This window comes from Triturus cristatus, chromosome 3_2 (assembly GCF_964204655.1).
Source record: "Triturus cristatus chromosome 3_2, aTriCri1.1, whole genome shotgun sequence".
Classification (NCBI taxonomy): domain Eukaryota; kingdom Metazoa; phylum Chordata; class Amphibia; order Caudata; family Salamandridae; genus Triturus; species Triturus cristatus.
Window position 1 is genome coordinate 749,835,470 of NC_140584.1, and position 17,296 is coordinate 749,852,765.

At 46.6% G+C, this 17,296-nt stretch overlaps 1 protein-coding gene across 1 annotated transcript in view; it reads left to right on the plus strand.

The window, feature by feature from the left end:
* COL5A2 (collagen type V alpha 2 chain) overlaps positions 1-17,296 on the plus strand; it is a 333,083-nt gene that overhangs the window by 121,585 nt on the left and 194,202 nt on the right. The window contains exons 2-3 of the mRNA XM_085647093.1: positions 14,700-14,918; positions 16,997-17,010. Of these exons, the coding sequence (XP_085503219.1) occupies positions 14,700-14,918; positions 16,997-17,010 (233 nt within the window). The remainder of the gene's footprint in view (positions 1-14,699; positions 14,919-16,996; positions 17,011-17,296) is intronic.

The window sequence follows — 17,296 nt, forward strand, 5'->3', positions numbered from 1 at the left end:
TCATCAAAGGGTGAATTAGCGGATGGTTGGATCGAAGTAAAAGTGAATGGATGGATGGGAAACTCGAAGGATGGACGGAAGGATGGAAAAAAAGCTGAAGGGGTGAAGTGAATCTTCTCGGGTGGGTCAGGCTCACTCGCTTTGTGCAATAAGAAGTATGGTTTAAAGTGGGGTGCACCTTCATGTTGTGGCTACTCCCTCGATTCACAGTAAAACCGTGACTGAATGACGGATTTACAGAATGTATCAAAATGTACGTTAAATGATAACCCGAAGTGTGCACTTTTATGAGATTCCCTCCCTGCTTTAAAACACCACGTTAGACTGGACTAACACAGGCACTAAATATACACTGTTGCAGTCTTTTCTGGTCCTTGCACAAGTTTCCACTGCTGTTAGATGATTCATGGCGCGTTGTCCGGAACAATATTCTCCCTTTTCCTAGATAGCAGAGGTTTAAAACGGAAATATTTTTTAAGACAAGCTGAATCTTTTCGCAGCTCTCTCACTGTGGCATTCAAGAAAGGGTGCGGTCACTGGCGTTCAGAAGTGCACATCTGCTTTGATTTATTGTGGGTTTGATAGACGGGTTTTTACTGCCACCTAGTGGAAACTTAATGAAAAATCTTGAAGTATTGTGACAGTCGCCGTTGAATCTCGAGAGTCAATTAGTTTAGGATTATTTAATGAACCCCCTCGTCCTAAGTGACATCATGAAGTAGAATAGAACAATCGTGTGCATCTTGTACAAAGAAAGCAATTCGAATCACTTTCTTATTATCTCTCGTCCTAGAAAGCACTTTCCTGCATGTCTGCCGTTTTCCTTCCATGCGAATGAATGGCAAATGCCCCGAGTTCATAAGTGCGTGTTTTCTCATGTATGCTGTAGCGCCACAATCTCACTGGCTGGATGTAACGGCTCTGTGTTTGGATATTTTGTTTCGTGTTAGTGTAACACCCCAGCATGCTATTGCTAAGTAGTGAAGCTTTTCTATTCAGTGTCTTCGATTACTCGTTAATAGCCATCATCATTATTAGGCATCCTATATAGAGCACCATTCAATCGACCTTACATTGCAGATACCTTTTGTTGGAGCTTTAAAGTGTTGCCGCTAGCACGCAGCACAGTGCAGCAGCTGCAAATGCTGTGCTGCGTGAGAAGGAGAGAGCAGAAGAGCGACATATTTACAGAAAGATGACAATGGTGCAGAAATGTGCGGCCGTGCATCACGGACACACCTTTGCACCATAGTGCAAGGGTGTCTTCATAAGTCTAGAATAGGTTTGGTACTGGAAGGGTACCCTTCCAGTACATAATACAATGCTTAGACTAACTTTAAAGATGTTCCCGCTTTGTATGTGTGCAGTACAGCACACATGCAAATTCTGAAAACAAAGGAGAAAAAGAGCATTTTTCCTTCATAGCGCCTTTCTGAAATGGACGCTATCTTCTGATGCTAAACCTTATTTACTATTTTAAGTAAATAGAGCTTAGCGACAGAAACCTTGCGTGGTTGCATGGGAACGCTTTTGGCGCTGAGTAATGCAAAGCGGCGCTATGCGCTCCTTTACATTACTTTCAAGTGATTTTCCAGTGTAAAACAGGTTAAATGCTGGAAAGTAAATAGGTGAAAAAGATTTAGGGTCGGTTTGCATCCCTTTTGTGACATAAACATGGTGTTAAATCTTAATAAATAAACCCCTGAGTGTTGCCTAGCACCAAGGCAGGCACCCTTATCTCATGGTGCAAGGATGCCTGCATTACAGGCATGGTTGTTAAAACAATCCTTTCAGGTATTTTCCTCTTTCTACATATGCTACAGACTGCAGCACACGTAGAAAGAAAAAGTAACGAGGACAACTAAAGATACTTCTCCTCGCTACGCCTCTGATATGAAGATGTACCTTTCTGACGCAACCCCGTTTCACTAACCTTAGTAAATCTGGGATTGTGTCGAAATCCATACGTGGTTGCATTGAAGCACACACGCTCCACCCATGGAGCACCTTCCCAATGCAGAGTAATACAAGACAGCAATTTCCGCTACCTTGAGTAACTCTGGATATACTAGGTATGCAGATCCAAACCAGGTGGCTTTGCGGGGCTTAGTAAAGCGCACTAAAGGGCTGCATTGCCATGCGTGATGCAAGTGCAATGCAAGCCCTTTGTAAATCTTCTTACTACCAGCAAGCACCAATGAAAAGACCCCAGAGTCACTTTATCATGTGGTCTTTAAACCCTATTTGCCTATAGTGGTGAAAATGCTAAACTAAATTTACCACCAAAAGGTTTGGTGGAGAATCAACAAAACCCCTTATTAAGATGTCTTTAAAATAAATATTTTGTCGCCCTCATCACTGGTCTAATGTGACTAACGTACAATTTGTTCAAAATCCCTTTTTCCTCCGTGCAGACGAGCCCTCATCGCTTTGTAGAACAGTCTTTAAATATCGCCAAGTTTTACAGCCCTAATGTGTTTTTAAAAAGATCACTTGGTTCGAATTTCTGTGAGAGAACAGCCATAGGCCTCAGCATGGTGTGTGCTGATGTGTAAGACAATAACTTTTCTTTACAGGCATTAAGACCGCTGTTTGCCATTTCGCAGCTCTGCAAATAGTAGATGTAACCACGAACTCATTAAATGGCGCTCGATCTATTCATACTGTAAAAATGAAAGGCTGGTTGGGCCTAACAGAATTCAAACGCATGACATGAACTTCGCACACAGATATCAGCAACAAGAACTTGACTCAATGAGCCATCTTGTTGACTTTAAAACACTTCATTCATTCATCCAGCCATTCTTTCCGTTAGCTAGCTCGATGCAGAGTGCAGCAAACATAGAGAGGGTTCAGTGCACATTGCGCATATACATAGGGGATGTGTAATGCTCAAATTACACCTCATCTGTGGCACCAACATATCGTGAGTCAGCCTTGTTCCCAGACTCGAGCACTGATCGGTGGGGCTCTGAGAAACCGCAAGCTAATGGTGCCAGCACCATGACAGGGAACGAGACTCTAAGGCAGGATCCACCTGAAAGCATTTCTACTGCTTCTGACAAGCAGCTCCCTCTGCACTGGCAGACGGCTCAACCGCAGTAGTAGCGGGTGTTGTGGAAGAGTGGTGGCCAAGGAGGGGGGGCCTTGAAGGGGACAAAATAAAAAAATAAATAAACTTACCAGCACTGACACGCTCTTCTGCTCCTCTTCTCCCAGGCACCTGCTCTCCCAGACTCCACTGCGGCCACTCTTGACGCTGCTCTGGTGTCCTGTGCCTGCTCTCTCCAGCCCAGCAGCGCCGCTCGGGTTGGAGGCAGCTTCAGTGCGCATGATGGCTTGGCCGGCCTTAGACGGCCGGCCAAATCGTTATGCACCCTGATCACCGTGCACTACCACTCCTGCACCTGTCCCCCCATAGCCCCACCCCCAAAAATTGGTCAGGAAAGAAAAAATAAAATGATATTAAAACGTGTTTATTAAAATTGTATTTTTCATTTGCTGCCATTTTGAGACAGCAAGCAGGGATTGGGGGGCGACGCTTCTCCGTGATAGCGGAGGAGCCGCGGCTGCTCTGTGGTGGCCCAGTGCAGGCCACACGTGCAGGGCTTCGCTGGACGCAGTAATGAAAGGTAGGCTGATTACTGGTTAACCGGAAAGACCCCGAGCGGTCTTCCGTAACTTTATTTATACCCTCGAGGCGAGCCTGCCTCGAGGGGTGGGGGATGAATGTGTAGTATATACATTGTAGTGTAGAGTCCGAGTGGCTCTCTACATCCCTCCAACATTTTAGATAATGTCACTCATTTAAGATTCTCCCTCAAGGCGAGGGGCACACACAGTCTCTGAGTCTTTGGCTGGGGGCAGGATTGCCCCGCAACCTGGAGCCTGCTCCCCTGCTGGACACACCTCTCTCATCCAGGCTCCGGGAAACAGACTCTTCCCCTTGAGCTCGGTTCTCCTGGCGGCTGCTTGCGGCTTGCCCAGGATCGCCTGGTGGTATGCCTTCGCTCCGCCTTGGGGATTCCCTCTCCGGGGCAGCCACCCGTTCTGGGGAAACGTCGTACTCCATTCCTGCTTCCTCGCCATCTTGTTCGGCTGCCAGTTCTCCGTCGATCTTCTTGAAGTACGATGCATTCCTTGTCACTCTCACATCGCCTCTTCTGGCCGTAATCATTGTCCCTTTTGTCGATAGCACTGTCCACACCTCTGGTTCGAAAGGTGTCCGGAACTTCCAGCCCGTGTATCGATCACTAAGACCTTGTCTCCAGCCACTATGTGATGTTCACAGGCTCTCCGGTATTCGCTGGCTTTCTTGTTCGTTTGTTCCCTTCGCCCTTGCACCGCGTCATCATCGTGTGCTGGTGGGCTCCAGGACGGGTCGGTCGGAATCCCGTCTCGCTGGGCTTCTTTAAACAGGAGATGGGCTTGTGCACACTTCGTTGTGCAGTGAGGTGTGTGTCGATAGGCATCGAGGAATTTGGTTAGCGCTGCTTCCGCATCTTGTCCTTGGTCAACTGCAATGCGCAGGGCTCAGTTCAGCGTGCGCATCAGCCTCTCAACGTCCCCATTCGCCTGTGGCCTTAGAGGAGTTATCCGCCTATGCTTTATCGCCCGCTTTGCCATGTATTCTCTGAACTCTTGGCCATTGTCCGATCGAATCACCTTCGGGTTCCCCAGCATCGCAAAGGTTTTCTCTAAAGCCATCCGTATGTGTTGGAACGACGTGGACTCCACCACCTCCACCACCGGGAACTTTGTGTATGCGTCCACAAGTACCAGCATCTGTCTCCCATCCGGAAAACTGCCGAAGTCCACACTCACGTTGTACCACGGGTGATGACATGGCTCCTCAGTGATGACCGGCGTTGACGGTGGGTCACCTCCTATAATCGTGCATGCTCGACACCGCCGTATTAGCTCCTCGACTTTTGTGTCCATGGTCGGGAACCAGACCTTGTTTCTGAGACGTGCCTTGGTTTTCGCCATCCCCTGATGGCCTTCATGTGCTAGGTGCAGACAACGCTCTTGTAGCGCTCTTGGGACGACCAAGAGATGGCCTCTCAGCACCACGCTGCATTCCCCGATGCTTAGCTCGTGACGAACTTGCCACATCTGCTGCTGCGCGTGCTTTTCTTCCCCTGTGAGCACCTGGTTACCTTCCAGGAACCTCTTCCAGTAGTGGGATGCCAGGACCTCCTTGACCTTGGTCAGGGTCTCATCATGGTCAGTGGCCTGGCCAACTTCCTCCAGGGTCATTGCATCCGGGCAGGCGTCCCGGCCAATCATTTGCACGTATGCGTCGGAGTACCTGACGTCCGCGGGGACGCATGCCGGCGGAAGGTCTTCTGGGTGCCGGGATAAGTAGTCTGCCGGGTTGTGTGCTCCCGGGCAGAAAAGTACTGTGAACCGGTATTGCTGCAGTTGTACTGCCCACCCTTCAATGCGAGGCGGCGCTAGCCGTGTGGTGCCTCCAAACAGTGGGACCAACGGTTTGTGGTCCGTGATCACGTTGAAGTCTTGTCGGAACAAGTACAAATGAAAATGTTGGCATGCCCACTTTATCGCTAAAGCTTCTCTTTCAATCTGTGCGTACCTTGTCTCTGTATCCGATAGCGCACGACTGGCATACGCAACTGGTTTCCACGTGCCTCTTTCGTGTTCCTGTAGCAGCACTGCTCCAAGACCCACCGGACTTGCGTCCACGACGAGCTCAGTCGGCCTCCCGGGGCGGAAGTACACCATGACAGTCTTATCTTCCAATGCCGCCTTGATTTTGACGAACGCTGCATTGGCTTCTACCGTCCATAGCCAGGGCTGGTCACTTCTCGTGGGGACACGAAGGGGTTCGGACAGCGCGGCTAGGTTAGGGATGAATCTCCCACAATACGTTGCCATCCCAAGGAAACTTCTCACTTCGGTGGGTGACTTGGGGATGCTCGCTGACCGCAGGGCGAGTGCCTTCTTTGGGTCCACCTTAAGGCCTTCTCGCGTGAATGTGTAACCAAAGAAGTCGATCGACTCCTGATAGAACACACACTTCTCCTTGTGCAGTGTTAGGCCATGGTCTCTGAGCCGTTGTAGTGTTGCTCTTAGCTGGGCATGGTGATCTTCTAGTGTACACGAGAATACCAGGATATCATCGCTTAAATTGATTACTCCTGTCAGGCCTGACAGGGTTTCCTTGATAGCGTTCTGAAATACCTCTGCCGCCGAAGATACTCCAAAACTGAGTCGCTTATACCTTCTGAGGCCCACATGTGTCGCGAAAGTCGTGATGTACCTGCTGCTCGGTTCCAGCTCCAACTGGTGTTACCCCGCGTTGAGGTCTAATTTTGAAAACCATTTAGCGCCGGTAAGGTCCGCCACGATGTCATCCATGGTAGGCGTTACATGGCGCTCTCTCTTAACAGCCACATTGGGTAATCTCATATCTACACACAGTCGGATCGCTCCTGGCTGTTTCGGCTTCGGGGCAACCACTAGCAGAGATACCCAGGGCGTGGGACCAGTAACTTTCTCGATGACGTCCAGTGCCTCGAGCTTTGCCAGCTCCGCTTCAACATGGGGTCTCAAGTTGTACGGTACTCTTCGGTGTCGCAGGGCTACCGGTTTGATTGTAGGGTCTATGTGGAGCCTGAATTGTTTTCCTTTCAGCTTCCCTAACCCTGTGAACAGCTCGGGGAATTCTCTCAACATGTCCTCGGCGTGTGCTTCGTGCACTTCGTTCGTGAAGAACACGAGACCTAAGTCGTATGGCAGCTTAGAAGGGTGCCTTTCCTTCCCTCAGTTACGTGGAATCTGGCCGCGGTGGTGAGGGACACGCTGGTGACCGTTGTCTCGAAAGTACCTCGTAAGGGAAGGGGGTCGACTCCTCCGTATGCGTATATTCTTGCTTTGGTTGGTAGCAGAGGGGGTCGGTGTTCCAGTGCTTCGAACTGTTGGGAGTCCATGACATTCACCGTTGCCCCAGTGTCAATGAGTGCTCGGAGATCGGTGCCAAGTTTCCTGACTGAGCACATGGGCGGCGGCCTCCGCCGGCTCCCTGACTGACCTACGAATGAAACATAATATACCTCATCGTCCTCGTCTTCCAGGTGAAGGTTCTGGTGGTGCGTCACCCCTTTTTCTGCTCCATCTGACTCGGCAATCGACAGTTGCCTGACTCTTTGCGTGAACCCTCTTGGTCTTCTCGGGGCAGGCCGTGGTTGACCACTGCGGCATACTTTTGCGTAGTGGTTCAATCTCCCGCAGTGGGAGCATTCGCGCCCTTTCGCTCCGCACGTGGCCGTGGGAGGGTGATCTTCTCCGCAATTTCCGCAGGGTCTTCCAGGTGGCGGTCTTGCTCCGACCGGTGCGGACGCTGGTCGCCTCTGGATCACGTCTACGCATTCCTCTTTGATCTGAGGAGACCGTGTGGTGCTCTGTACCGGGGGTGGTTTGTGGAGGTTCGCGGCCATCTCCTCTGCCCTGACATCCGAGAGTTCATGTGACCTGGCCAGCAACAGGATCTGGTCCAGCGTGATGCCCGGCTGACGCAGTGTCAGTTTCCTGAGCAGTATCGATTTGCAGCCCAGTATGATCTGACTCCTTATCTCCTCCCTTTGATCGTTAAACTCGCATGTAGCCGCCAACTTCCGCAGGCGCGCATGGAACATATCAATGGACTCGTCCTCTAATTGAAGGGATCTTCGAAATGTGAATCTCTCAAAGTCCAGATTCAGCTGCGGATCAAAATTTTGATTGAGAGCCGCCACTGCAGCGTTGTAATCGTCCGCGGTACCTGTGTTCGGAAGGGTCTCAAAGAGATAATATATTTCTGGTCCCCCGTAGAAGATTAGCAGGGAGCGCTTTACTGTGCCGTCCGTTTCACGGGTCCCCGTGAAATAGTTGTTGAGCTGGCTGACCCACGCCCACCATCGGGGGGCCGAGGTGGCTGGATCTGCTATTTCGCTGAAGGGCGGGAGTGGGTTAAGTGTTGCATGGTTGTGGCGCAGGTCAGTCGCCCGTCCCCCTCCACCTTGGGCCGCTTGCTGGGGCGGTGGGGCATTGTTGCCAGCAGGTGGCGGGTTACTCATGTTGACGGCAGTCGCGCCTGCGCCTGGCGCCGCACACGTGGGGGTGGCTGGGCCGGGACGGGTCGGTGGTTTATGGGCGCAGAGCGTGCAGGCAAAGCGTACTCACTCCGTCGCAGGAAGTTTCTAACCACTCTCCACCGATGACTCCTGGCAGCAGGTAGGGAGGGGAGGGCACTCCCACAGCTAGCCGGTAGAAGTCAGCAAGCAGAAGGACCCCACAGCACACGAAGGGGAACTTGTCGCTGCCAACGCTTGTTGAAGGCAGGACAGATTGCTGTTGCCAATGCTTGTTGAGATGGGGCTCACCACCGCTTATTCCGGCCTTTTCCTTCACTCCTCCGGGTAATCCCCAGCACGCTGGGACGCGCAGCATCCACTTCGTACCCAGCGGGGGCGGGGCGCTCTGGCAGCCGTGTGGGGAGTGTGTTCTCCGGGCGAAGGTATCAGCAGCAACCGGAGGCGCGCTGAAGCAGCGCTTCTGGAGCTCGCGCGGGCTCAAACGATGATGCGCCACGCCCCTGGAGCGTGTCTCCAACAGGGAGAGGGACACACGGGCGAGGCAGAGCGGCAGGGTTGCCTCTGCAGAGAAGCGCGGCCGGCCAGGAGCGCCGGCAGCGATGGAGCGTCTCGGGTGGGCTCCGATGATGCCGCGGTGACAGCAGCACTCGCTGGTGGCACGCAGCGGGACTTCCGGCCTCGTCGCCAATGTGGTGGCCCAGTGCAGGCCACACGTGCAGGGCTTCGCTGGACGCAGTAATGAAATGTAGGCTGATTACTGGTTAACCGGAAAGACCCCGAGCGGTCTTCCGTAACTTTATTTATACCCTCGAGGCGAGCCCGCCTCGAGGGGTGGGGGATGCATGTGTAGTATATACATTGTAGTGTAGAGGCCGAGTGGCTCTCTACATGCTCCACTGGCGTGCCGGCGCGGAGGATGGCCGTCAGCGTGTGGCTCGTGAGAGATCACTACACTGTCTCAAGACATGCCCTGCACCTGGCCGCGCATGCTCGGATTGGTTTGGAGATTTGTTGATGCCTCTGTTCCTGAAGCGGGATTATGCCACTTTTGAGGTGGGTGAACAAGAAGATCAATGTCTGCCCCAGCCGCCAAACTTTGTTCACCTATAAACCAACCACTAACTTCGACTGCCGGGTTTAGCAGCGGCTGGCAGAGCACAGATTGGAGGCAGAGAAGAGGCTGAGCCACTGCCAACCATGAGGGCATTGGCCCAGTCACTACTATGTCTCTAAATGTTGAGAGGAGGTTATTGCCTTCCTGCAACCAAAGTTAAAATGGGGCCAGACATGTATTCCAGCTAATGGCTGCAGAGATCCCATATTTGGCAAGGGCTGCTGCACAGATGGATGGAGGAAGAACACAATGTTCAGCCTCTGGTTTAAACGCAGTTTAATGTGACATCTTTCACACAGATGTTTCCCCAAAATGCTAAGAAGTCAGGCAAGTAGAAAAGAGGAAACCTGATACTGATTCAGTGTATGTTCAGTGAACAAAAGATATTGAACTTATATATCAGTGATATCCTACATATACGTTATTTTCTTACATTGTATCAATATCTATTGGTTATTTTCAGATGTACATATACATTACAGAAAATAAATCTCTAAGAGAGTTAATCCTAAAAGTATTTGACATATATTTACATTTTTCGACACAGTTCTGAGTGAAAAATGTAATGCCAGTAAATGATTGCTAATCTCCTTAGTGGAAGAAAAGGGGTCTGTTTAAAGATTTGGGTGCTGATTTCTAAGTGTGACAAAAAAAATCACCTTTCAAAGTCACTTTTAGCACGTTTATAAAAACGTCTTGCGTCTTAGGAAAGAGCCCAGTAATGCTAAAGGGCATTCTGGTCTAAATTATTCATGACTGGCATTGAGAACGTCTTAATTATATTGATCCTTTGATCCCTGCTTTTGCTTTACTTATCATGGATGCCCATGGGGCACTGTAAGTCCCTAGGCTTTCCTGTCCACAATCATTAGGATATGTTTGACTTTGGGCCTTAATGGTAACGATTTAATTATATATGCTATTGCAAAGCCTGCAGACATAAGGAGCTATTTATCAAGAATTTGCTCCAACGCAAATCCATGCACAGCGAAGCAATGCCATGCAAAGTATTGAAAGGGTATTTACCTTCTGGTGCAAACATTTTTTTGAGCTGTATAATTGTCCTCTTTTTATCGCAAATAGTGCTGTGTGCTGTTCTGCGACACTTTGCATCAAGTATTGCTCTATTGTGCTCTATTGGAACTATCAATGTCCAGCGCTGATTTTACAGTACTGGGGGGTATGAACTTCCATATGGAATCCAGCACAGACAGGGACTCTATCAGACTATTAGATACCATGATTGGTTTGGGACTTGGGATGAAAACAAAGGGCCCCACCCACCAGGTAGGCCATATGTTGGATGTAATGTTTTCCAACAATCCTTGTATTAATGATCCAGTGAGTCTTCCACTAACGTGGACAGACCACTCAGCTGTAAAATGGCAACTTTTGACAATAGCCACGGTAAGAGGAGCGCACAGAAACTCTCTATCCTCTGGCAGGGCATGGCATAAAATACAAACACAGGAATTTAGACACCAGCTTACAACTATGGTCCCCAAATTCTCTGAAAGTATTCATCAGATGGCGGAGAACTTCTCATCCTGGATAGACAAGATAGAGACTAACTTAGCTCCCACAAAACAACATAGTTCTGGGAAACACTCCCAGCCCTGGTATGGGGAGTCACTAAAAAATAGAGAGGGGAATGTCGCAAACTGGAGCAAAAATGGCAGAAATATTATGAGGATATAGTAAAGAAGGAGTATAAAATTAAATTATCAGAACACAAACAGTTTATTCTGACTACCAAATCAGGTAACTACTGTGAACAAATTAGAGTTGCCTGTGATGCAAAAAAAACGCTTTTTCAGGTTATAAAAAACCTTACAGCCCCCTTTAGCCTTAATGTAGCGACTAATAACCAGGAATTGTGTGACTCGCACGCTCACTTCTTTAAAGAGAAGGTCATTAATATTCATAATCAGTTATCTACCTTTTCAAATGTTCCCATAGATACAATGCAATGCCTTAATCTAAAAGCCTGTTGCAGAACAGATAAGTAAATTGATTCCCATTATTAAATCAGGTTCCCCCAATGATCCGTGCCCACCCAGGATATTTCATATGGCACCAGAGCCCTTCGCACATCTACTAGCTCATATTATGGCAGCACTGTGCAAGCAGGGAATTTTCCCTAATGGCTGGAAATCAGCGTCAGTGCTTCCACTTTTTTTAAAACTAAACTCGACACAAAAGAGTTGAATAAATATAGACCCATTTCTTGGCTACCGTTCCCTGCTAAGCTAGCAGAAAAAGTCCTCAATCAACAATTAACGGACTACATTGATAGTAACAGCTTATTGGATGATACCCAGTTTGGTTTTCGGAAAGAATATAGTACTGAATCTACACTGGTAACGGCAACAGAAGAAATAAGAGCTACTCTTGATCTCGGAGGAAATGGCGCTCTGGTGTTATTGGACCTCTCCGCAGCGTTTGACACGGTAAACCACCGGGTGCTGGTTGACCGTCTGCGGAGCATGGGAATAGAGGGTACAGCACTGAGCCTTTTAAAGACATTTTTGACGAACAGGCAGCAAAAAATCTCAGTGGGTAATTTTACTTCTCAATCTTACTATCTTCCCTGTGGGGTACCGCAATGCTCATCCCTAAGTTCCAGAATGTTTAATTTGTTTGTCACTCCTATAGCTAAGCTTATTAAGTCCTTTTATTTTTCCATGGCATCCTATGCGGATTAATGTATAATAGGTAGTTCAGCCCTAGAACCTGGGTTGAATCCCCCTCGGCACAATCTTTGACCCTATAAGAAGGATTAGTGTCCATTGGTATGAAATGTAAAGAATCACAGTAGTCAAGATTCATGAATCCATAAGTTTGTTATAATGGACTTATTTGCAATCCATCATTGTCTTGGTTAAATGACAATCATCATTCAATAGTGATTTCAAATTTCAATTTTTTTTTTTTATACACAGACACCACCACCGGCGTTCGTTTGATTATCGTCACGGAGACTTTAGATAAACGATATCTACTACATATCTAAATATTCCCTGACGAAGGGCGCAATGCCCGAAATGCATTGGAGCGCATTTGAAATGACTATTGAATGATGATTGTCATTGAACCAAGACAATGATGGATTGAAAATAAGTCCATTATAAGAAACTTATGGATTCATTAATCTTGACTACTGTGATTCTTTACATTTCATAGGGCAGAGACGGTGTGGGTCGCGCTGGGTTCTAAGTTTAGGCCTTAGGGCAGGGTCATGGATTTAAAAAAAAAGGGTGAGGGCAGTGGGGGTTGTGCAGGAGTGTATTTTTAGGGATTAGGGCAGTGGTTGGGTATTTTTTAAAAAGAGCAGGGGACAGTGGGGTTTGCTCTGGGTTCTACAATTAGGTCTTAGGGCAGATTCTGTATTTATTTTAAAAGGGCAGGGGTAGTGGGGGTCATGCAGGGGACTATTTTTAGGGATTAGGGCAGGGGTCGGGTATTTAAAAAAGGGTTGGGTGGGGGAGGTTCAGTGTCTGGCTTGAGGTCTGAGGGCAGGAGTTAGGGAACATTTTTATCACACATGGACCTTTACCATACAAGCTTTACAACAAAATACATTGTAAAAGCATGCGTGGTAAAGGTTGTACGTGGTAAAGGCATTTGCGTTATAATGCTTGCGTGGTAAAGGCATGCGTTGCAACGGAATGCGTTGTTGCATCATACATGCGAACAAAACATTAAGGGATTTCTTCTTCATGCATCAAATGTCACAAGTTATGGTAAATTTATCAAACCGAAGGGGACTCCCCTAAGATCAATCAAGAAACCCCGGGCAAGTACCTGTAAGGATTCTTGCCAGGTTAGCGGATTGGATTCACACTTTTAGATTTTACTAATGAAGGATTATTCGTTGAATTGCCATTTAAGACTATACCACACCCGTAATATTAATTAAAACTTGGTGGCATGACTGTAGCCCTAGTTGTTGCAGCTTGGAGGTCAGTGAGATACAGTTGAAAACATCGCCTGCTGATCTTCAAATTTTTCAAAATAAAGTATACAAAGCCAGCTCAAAAGACTCGCAGTGCATATCGCCAAAACTAAGGGCATATTTACAATAGAATGGCGGAGCGCGGCGTTAAGCTACAATTGCTAACGCTGCTCTCCTCCATTCTGAAAACACAGGGTTTCTGAAAACGCACAATAGTATAAGGGTGTCTGCGTTGAGGAAATGAGTGTTTATGTGCAGGAAGGTGCCTCTTCCTGCACATAAGCAATCACTAATGGTGATGTATAACTCCTATGTGTGCTCACACATAGAAGTTGCAAATCACCATTTATTTTATGATTGTTAATGTGCAGGAAGGGACATAATTCATGCGATATGCTGTTTCTATGTGTGCTGCACAATAATGCAGCACACATATAAACAGCAAAAACGAAGAGAAATTAATAATTTCTCCTCGTTTCCCCATGTTAAGACCAGGTTATTTTTGGTCTTAATTTTGGCACTGCCCTATATTTACGCCACCCTTGTAAATATGACACAGTGTCAAAATCAATGGATGTTGTGATGTTGTGGCGGAACGCCCACCGCAACACCCATTGCCTGCCCCTTTCATGTTAAGTGGCTTAACGCCGCCATGTAAATAAGGGGAAGGGTTTATCGCCACATGAATGTGACAAAAAGTGACGTTCCTGTGGTGATAAACCCCTATAAATATGCCCCTAATTTCCTTCAATGAGGCAATGGTGTGATGTGAAAGGAAGCAGACACTACGGCTGGTTTTAGTTCCTTCGAAATTCTGCCCATGGTTTCTTGCACCCTAATCAACAATGACTGTGACACTCTGAGGGTGACAGTGAACACAAGCTGCTATTTCAGGAGAAGAGAATAGGTCAAACGCCCTATAGGACTGCCGGCAGGTGAATGTGCCAGGTTCTGCTGAGAGTAGCGATGGAATAGCTATCCACCTATGTTGGGCTGATGATTTAGTGAATATAAATCTAAGCATGCTTTGCCTGCCTGTGACCTCGGACTTCACACTTGTATTTTCCTTGCACAGATAATGGATTAATCAGCAATATTACACGATTAATAGCCTCTCATCTCAGTGCAGTGTCCATGATTGCAGCCGCTACTGCTTTGGACTCTCTGGGATGTCCATTAGCCCTTATATCAATGATTCCTTTTGAGATTTAATGCATTTCAAATCTGATTTTTGCTATGTGCCATGCATTATTCTTTTGGTGAGTCACAGCAACAATTCCCTATCACCCTTGCCTTCATTGGTCCAACTTACATTTTAATTGTTCCTCCTTTTACTGTCTTACTTATCCAAACTATTCAGCTGCCATGTATGTACACATTTGTGACAAGATGCTGTTATCTTTTTTTAAATAGATCCAGACATTGCGTAACTTTGTCCTTTGTCCGGATCTGTTGTAGGAACCATGATGTGAGTCTGTGAATAGATTTGTCAATGAATGCAGATCATACCCTGAGCTCTTCGTTTTCATTGCAGGAGATGTGGGTAGTGTCTGCAGGCAAGACGGCCAGACGTACATGAACCAAGACATTTGGAAACCCTCACCATGCCAGATATGCGTCTGTGACAGCGGTGCCATCCTCTGTGATGAGATCCAGTGCCCTGATATCACCGACTGCGACAGGCCCGAGATCCCTAGTGGAGAATGCTGCCCAGTGTGCCCGAACACTGGGGGCGGGAACGTACCCTATGGAGGTTAGTCAGACAACGATTGCATGGGCGATTCATTGTGAGATATATTTGTTTCATTAAACATGGAAATGCATGTGATTTTTAAAATAAAATGCCACTTTCTATTGTCAAAACAGTGTATATGGCAGATGCCACTACATCACCCCATGGTAGCCCCGCACCGAGGGCTAAATGGTTCATTAAAGCCCCTCCATCTGAGTTATAATTGTCATTGCTCTTTGTTTGAAATGTCCATACCATCACGTTGAGTAACTTGTCATTGCAGATTAAATGGATTAGTTTAGAGAATGATGGACATGGTTTTTAAGCCTGACTTTGAAGGGAATTAATATGGATTCTGAAAATATTGTAGTAAAAGTTCGGACCTAAGTATTAATAGATATTTTTGTTTAGGTATGACTTGATAAAGACATTTAAAATGAACTGCATTTAGACTGACTGTGCATTTATTATAAGTTGGTCATAAGTGCCCATCGGTAATGTTTATTTCGCAAAACCCAAATCGCTCAGAGACAACAGAGTAAATGACCCCATAGCAGTGGGTGGTGTCTTTTATTTAGTAGCAGATTCTCCCTATCATCAGCTGCTGGTTTGAACACTATTGTTAGGTTTCCAACCTAATAAAATCTTATGATATGACGCAAACCCCTTAGCCAGCTCTCGCTACCAACCCACTCAGTACTACAATTCTTCAACGATGATGTCCTTAACTCTGCCCTTTCGCCATGCCAAGACTGTTTCAAGACTTCACGTTTCACCTCACAATGTACAAGGTGTGTTTCAGAGGTTGCAGTCATGTGTCCCTAAATATCCAAGTCTAAGATTTGCAGTTATTTTATATCTGACTATTTAACTGTTTTTGAGTGAGCCAAAGAATTATGATAAGGTTGGTCATTAAAGGGGAATTGAACACAGTTACTATTTCCTCAATGTTCTTATTATTTTTATATGTCTCCCTTTCTATGACCAGGAGTAAGTATAAGTGAGCCTGCAGGAAGGGTATCATTGCTATTTTCCATGCACCACATTAGTTCAATGAGCCTGAATTCTTAACACCTACTAATAGTTGACACAGTTCTCTAAATAGCCACTGGCAGTCTTTTATTTAATCAGGGCACTGTTTCCATAAAGCTCAGAGAGGCCACATGTCACATTTTTCTGTGGCCCATTGTTGTATTAAGAACGTGTCTCCACTATAGCAGGATGACACCTTGCATATCTCTTGTGGAAATGCAGAATTCATGACTGGTCGGGGATAACATGAAATTATTTTGCCATGGCTGTGGATGAGCCTTTGGAATAGAATCACAATTTGCAAGCAGCTGTAACTCTATTGACGGTCCTTTCTTCGCATGCTGACCATCCATGGGGACCTGATTTATCAATCCTTTTTGCAGTCAAGTCCGACATTCACAAAACTATAGACTATGTAACCACAAACATGCAAGTTGCCTTCAATCAATGTATTGTGACCACAATTGCAGTCGGAAACCATTGCTCAAATACTGACTGCTGAGAGAAGATGGTATCCATCTGGCCTGAAAGTGCACCGGTACTCTAAGGGATGAGCCAGATTTGGGCTCAACGTATTACTTTTCCTATACATTCTCGTCTGCTAATGTAGTTAACAAACAGGGATTAATTCCAATGGCTTCCTGTTTTTATGGTTGAACAAATACAATCATGGTTAAAGCAAGCTGGAAGATACATTTTTGGTTTTTTTTCGTGTCACACACCCAAATTTCTAAAGCTTCAAGCCTTCCTCGAGGAGGCCTTGATTTTTGGCGTAAAATCCAGTCTACATTTTTAGTAAATAGAACATTGCATCAAAATTCATGGGTGGTTGGTTGCTTTGGAAATTCAATGTGCCACCCATGGAATGCCCCCTTAACACAAAGTAGCACTTTAGGACTACTTTCTCAAGCAAATCAGGATTTGCGCTTGAAAGTAATGGAACACCTACAAAGCATTATGGAGTCCTATGCGGATTTCTAAGGCACGCCACAACATATTGCAAGTAGAGCTAAACAGAAAATCGATTATTTCTATATTAATAACATTCTTTTTTATTTCCTTTGTAGGGAGAGGACCCAAGGTAAGCTATATTCTTCACATTTCTATTTATTTGTATTATTTTTAATTCATTTTATTTATAGTTTTCATTGAATGTTTCTCATACCCTGAGGATATCACTGCACTTCATGGCCCCAGATGCACTATGTAGAGCACTCATCTAACCCCTTCCATTCCAGCCCTTAATTGTCTTTCTGCCCACAACTTAATCTACTATAGCGCCATGATGCTCCTCGGAGTGACAGCTGCACTCTATAAATACTCTCTAACATAACACAACATTATCTAAACCATGAGACATATGTCTT